At 47.5% G+C, this 6017-nt stretch overlaps 1 protein-coding gene across 1 annotated transcript in view; it reads left to right on the top strand.

The window, feature by feature from the left end:
* The window catches only part of LOC102018881 (keratin, type I cytoskeletal 28), a 9149-nt gene continuing 3132 nt past the window's right edge, over positions 1 to 6017 (top strand). Inside the window, exons 1-4 of the mRNA XM_005394373.1 lie at positions 1 to 2451; positions 3049 to 3131; positions 3636 to 3792; positions 5814 to 5975. Of these exons, the coding sequence (XP_005394430.1) occupies positions 2008 to 2451; positions 3049 to 3131; positions 3636 to 3792; positions 5814 to 5975 (846 nt within the window). The 5' untranslated portion in view covers positions 1 to 2007. The remainder of the gene's footprint in view (positions 2452 to 3048; positions 3132 to 3635; positions 3793 to 5813; positions 5976 to 6017) is intronic.

Raw genomic sequence — 6017 nt, 5'->3', positions numbered from 1 at the left:
AATGCTTTTTTATTTAATTGACAAAAATTGTGTATATCTATGGCATAGAGCATAATGTCAACAAACGCGTGCACACTCTGACTCTAACAAACCACACACCACTTTTCTCTGGTGAGGACACTTAAAATCTATTCTCTTAGCAATGTTCAAGTATGAAGTACATTTTTGTTCTCCTTTTTGCTGTAAAATGTTCCTGGGGAAACATTTACTTAAATATGAAAATGCGGACATGTCGCACCAATTAGTGGCCCAATTGTTATTTAATAATAATAATAATAAGTACTGCAAATGAATAATTCGTAATGAATAATAATAATAAGTAGTAACAATATTACTTGAAGAGGCGGGCCCTAGTGGGAGATGATTAGTTCACTGGGTACGTTCCCCTTGAAAAGGATTAATGTAGGTTTCGCGTGGGGGCCCCAGTTAGCTGTTGAAAGAATGGGCTGTGCTGAAGCAAGCCCACCCCGGCACTTGCCCCTGCTGCTGTGGTCATTTCCCTTCCCACTTCTCTGCCGTCCTGAGATAGAGGCAAGGCGCCCTCTCTAAACCCAGCCAGACACGTCCTGCACCTTCATCCGTCTCCCGCTCACACTCTTGCCTGTACCGTGGCCCTGCGAAGACTCAACCCAGCCTCCTCCTCAGACTGTCTGTGCCTCTGCTGTTACCTTCCCCGTTCCCTATGAAGGTAAGTCAGCTGCTGCAGTTGTCTCTCAAGAATACCAGAATCTTCGCTTGTACTTTTTCTTCCTTTCGAATCTATCTTAAAGTTCCCGAATCTACACAGTCTAATCACCATCCTCTCTGCCTGCACCACTATCACCTCCGAATACCCAGCTGGATGTCAATGCAAAGGACAGCCGGGCCTTTGGTTCTCCTTGACATCAATCCCTTTGCTCATTGCTAGGCTGTGATTTTCGCAGTGCATTCCTGCACACACTCACTCCTCCCATCAGTCATTTTCATCTCAGATGACCCTCCAGCTCCCACGTCCAGTTGATCCAAAGGTAAGCTCTGTCTCTTCCTGCCCCACCTCAGCTACTACTATAAATTAGCAGCCTCTGAAATCAGTTACCAATTGGTCATCACCAATTTGTCCTCCCTCCCCAGTACCAACCAGTGCCCACATGCTTGCAGCACCACACCCCCTCCATCCTCTGTCCTTCCCGCCTGGACTACTGGTCTACCCTGTCACTGGACTTCTTGCCTCACTTCAACCTGATCGTGTTCTCCGCCCTTCCCTTAGTACTGCACTCTCTCCGTCTCTTTAGACTACTACCCGGTCCGCCCCGGCTGGATCAGGAAATAGATTGCTGAAAGATTTTAATCCTATCTTTTCACTTCTGTATTTTTTTAGCACCAGATCTTTCGTTTTTCATCATTTGTGCTCAATAGACAGCACAGGACATAGCAGCTGTGCATTCTAAGTAAGACTACAACAATATTTGTGTCATTGTCCAAGATAATAAAGAGATGCAATCGTGGTAAGGACAGAGAGGTTACCGGGAATATATATCTTTAAAATAACACTTTGTTTCTGCTTTCATGGAATAAGATGTCTGTTTCTGTAGTTAATAAGCTTTTAAGTACCTTAGCAGTAATTGAGATCCTACTGTGGCCAATGGTGTCCTATCACAATCTTACCTCTTAGCACTTGATAACACCCTCACTGGATAATGATGGCAAATTCATAGGGTCCAGATGAAAGTAAAGGGTTACTCACTCAAAATTAGAAGTTAAATTAATGAACTTAACATAGAACAAGCCCTGTTTTATATAAGATAACAAATATCCTGAAGCAGTACCCAGGGATGTTAGGCATTCATTATTTTTTAAATCGCCCAATTATATGTAATTTCATGCTAATCTAAATGGTGCCATTTTTTCTTTTGGCATCTATAATTCACCGCGAAACACCCCCATAATTGTGTATAAAAGCTCAGCGAAACCCTCCATACGAGCTCGTTCTCCTGACATTTCTCTCCTCTGAGCATTTCTGGCAGCACCATGTCTCTCCGATTTTCCGGTGGATCTAGGCACCTTGGCTTACACCCCGGCGCGGGATCTGTTAGACCACCCAGTGGGGGCATTGGCTTCGTCAGGAGCACATGTGGAAACTCTGTCATTGGAAGTGGATTTTCCTGTGCCTTGGGAGGAGGAGCGGGCGGTGTTCCCGGTGGGATCCACGGCGGCGGGGCCCCTGGAAATGCCTGTGCTGGCTTTGCTGTGAGCGAGGGCGGCCTCCTCTCGGGGAACGAGAAGGTGACCATGCAGAACCTCAACGACCGCCTGGCCTCCTACCTGGACAATGTGCATGCGCTGGAGGCGGCCAACGCCGACCTGGAGAGAAAAATCAAGAGCTGGTATGAAAAATACGGCCCTGGATCTTGCCGTGGACTGGACCACGACTACAGCAGCTATCACCTAACAATCGAGGATCTCAAAGCGAAGGTGAGAAGTCACAGACTTGGGACCATTCCGGGTGTTAAAAGCCAAGACAGCCAGGGAAAGGTGTAGGACCACAACAGGAAATGCTGCGTGACTGTTATCTGTAGCTTGTATTTATGATTTATCTTCCTAAATAATTCTTCCCGTTGCTCAGAACAGACACCCGGATTCATGACTCAATGTAGCTGACGTGTTGGTAGTTCCATCACTTATTTTGAAATATATTAATGGACAAGAACATATTATATTTGAAGTTACATGATGATAGGAGAATAAATAAAACCTTTTGGGAGGAGGGGTTGAGACAGGGTCTTACTATGCCGTCCAAGCTGGCCTTAAACTCACTATGTAGCCCAGGCTGGCCTCGAACTTGCAGTGATCCTCCTGCTTCAGCCTCTCAAATGCTGCGATTACAGGCATGTGCCACCACACCTGACTCTAAAACCATTTAGTTTTTAGAAATTAAATTTTAACCATTTTGGTTATTACAGAAGGAAGTAGATTTTTACGCAAAGCTTCATTATACAACATTTTAATTTCCTGACATAATAGGTAATAACAGAAAACTTATTTGTTGTGGTCTCTCTCTGTACCCTCCAGATTATCTCATCAACTGCTGCTAACGCCAATGTCATTCTGCAGATTGATAATGCCAGATTGGCCGCTGATGACTTCCGGCTAAAGTAAGTGATGGAAAATGATTATGCTCCAGAAAAAGCTTTAACTGGTTCAACAAAATTTTGATTTCATCCCAAGAAGAATAAACTACAATTTAAAGGATGAAAGGAAGCAAAGGGTTCGAGTCATAATGCCACAGTCAGCTGTGCTTATCCTCCATGCATGCTCACTGGGCTTTAGAACAAGTAACGGTGTATCCCTCCGCCTGCTAGAACAGTGCCACCACAAAGCAGAGGAGCAGTCACAAGGCATCGACTAAGTAAAAACTGTCAACTATGATACAGTTCCAAATGGTATATTTCTATTTCCCTGGGATGTCTTGTTGGAATTGCTGTGATTAAATAACTGCAGGGTATCCTGAACAGAACCTGGGGACGGGAGGTTCTCTGTATGTTTTTTAGTCCGGTTCCCTTTCTAGCCTTCAGTTTAAACCAACTGAGATTCTCTGTGCCTGCTTTTGAAATAGTCTAACTTGCACTGAAATTCACTGAATGCCCACCCCGCCCCAGGTATGAAAACGAGCTCGCCCTGCACCAAAACGTAGAGGCCGACATCAATGGACTGCGGCGTGTCCTGGACGAGCTGACCCTGTGCAGGACCGACCAGGAGCTGCAGTTTGAGTCCCTGAGCGAGGAGGCGACCTACCTCAAGAAGAACCACGAGGAGGTAGGAGATGCTGAGCTGTCCATTAAGGAAACGCAAGGATTCTGTGCCCTGCAACTGCAGGAAGGGCGTAAAAGTACAACAGCCGTTCGTGCTCTATAACTTATTCATGCCGAGGGATGCTCAGAAAGAATTCCCTTTCTTCTCCTCTGCTTCCTAGTCCCAGGTTCCAAGGTAGTCAAGGTTAGCAATGGGATCTAGAACCTTCCATTTTTTAGGCTGATAGGATTTTATCCATTCGAAAATAATATGTAAGTTCTGCGTGAACACAACAGCTAGATTACATATTTCATCCATAGAAGGCCGTCTTGAGATCAGCGTTCTCACACGGGACCTTTCCAACTGGGAAAAGGGGTGACGCCTTTTTCCTCCCACTCTGGGAGCCCAGCTTTAGTTTAATGTTGAACACTGCACAATCACAAACCCATTCTTCGATGCTTCGTAGGAAGCTTCAATCTGCCCCAAATAGCTATTTCCAGATCGACCGATCGATAGGTAGATAGGATAATGGATGATTGATAGATGGATAGACAGCTCCACCTAAATGTATTTGTAAAAGTCCCAAACAGTGGGTGGCAATTTCCAGAGAACACCCTAAGACAAAACAAAACAAAAAAAAAAAATCACTATTGGTTTAAAAATGGCAGCAACACCAGTTGTCCCCCATGAGAACGTTAAAGGAAAGAAAAAGGAGGAAATCAGAGAAGAAAAAGGAAGGAGGGGAGGGAAGGGCACAGAACACAGTACTGGAGGAGTTAGACCCCACAGAGTGTTAGCAAGACAGGAAAGACGGGTCATGTGCTATAGAGTGACTTCCAAACAGAAAATCCCAGGCACTCTGGAGGCTGAGGCAGGAGGATCATGAGTTCCAACCCAATCTGGACAACTTAGTGACTTAATGAGACCTTGTCTCAAAAGTAAAAATAATAAAAGGACTGGGGAGATAGCTCAATTCAAAGGCCCTGGGTTCATCCCCAGGACGGAAGGAAGGAAGAAACATACCACCTGCAAGAGGAAAGCGCTACATGTCCTGAGTGTAAGAGCAAAAGGTCAGGCGCACCTCAGCATCCCGCAGGCATCCCAGCACCCACACCCCCTGTACCCTGGGATAACCTCAAACAACCCAACTTCCAAACTGGGACGCCAACAAGAATTTTCCTACCCATGGAATCTTATACCGAGCCACAAAGTACGGAAGTAGAAGTGGTTTGCTCGGGCGATGTCTGTCTTTGGCTCTTTGGACACTGGTAAAGCTCATCGACTGAGGGCCATGAAAAGAGAGTTGAAGAAAGCAGAGGTGGCAGTCCCGCCACAGCAGCTAAAACACAGAGGCTGGTGACCCAAAGAACCAAGTTCAGGACATTGGCTTGCCTATTTGTCAAGAAACCCATTCTGTGACCGGGTGGGGCAGATTGCTGACCTGACCCAGGGTGAAGCCTCACACAGGCTGCGGAGCACAGCGGGGGAATAGAGCCCGGGGAGGGAGCTGAGGCCACAGGCTCAAGCCCTCTCTGTTCGGTCCCAGTAGCTCGGGGATATCCTTCACCTTCCTGTGCCTCAGTCTCCCAAACCACACCTACCTCAAAAGAGACGCTGAAGGCCCGAGTCAGTGCAGATCGGGGTGCGTGAGGTGTCTCCCCACAATAACTGCTCATTAAACGCCCACTGCTGGCCCTGACATGTTCCGTCAGAGCCGGGGGTTTTGATTTTTTTTCTCTATTCTCACGCATCTGACGTTTAATCCGTAATTAAACCAGCTCCCTGGCCTTTGGAGCCAGAAAGCAACAAGAACACGGTCTGGGGTGGCTGTGACTCTTCGCAGTGGAGGTGCTGGCTGGGGTTTTTTTTAAGGAAGAAATAGCTAATCGAATAGGTGCTGGGGCCGACATGGGTCCAGGGGGTCGATTTTAAAAACTGGGGCGCATGCATTATTCACCGGAACTTTGGAAGATTAACGCCTCTGAAAGCGCAGGCTGCGTGTGGGGGTCTCCAAGAGTCCCAAGTCACACTCTCCTCCCCTGCAGGAAATGAAGGCCCTGCAGTGCGCGGCGGGGGGCAACGTGAACGTGGAGATGAACGCGGCCCCCGGCGTGGACCTCACGGTGCTGCTGAACAACATGCGGGCGGAGTATGAGGCGCTGGCGGAGCAGAACCGCAGGGACGCCGAGGCCTGGTTCAGCGAGAAGGTAAAGCTATGCGGGGCGGGGCGGGGCGGGGCGGGGCGTGCC

This window comes from Chinchilla lanigera, unplaced genomic scaffold (assembly GCF_000276665.1).
Source record: "Chinchilla lanigera isolate Chin_1 unplaced genomic scaffold, ChiLan1.0 scaffold00050, whole genome shotgun sequence".
In the NCBI taxonomy this organism is placed as follows: Eukaryota; Metazoa; Chordata; class Mammalia; order Rodentia; family Chinchillidae; genus Chinchilla; species Chinchilla lanigera.
The sequence above is the reverse complement of the archived record's forward strand: the minus strand, read 5'-3'. Positions and strand labels throughout refer to the sequence as shown.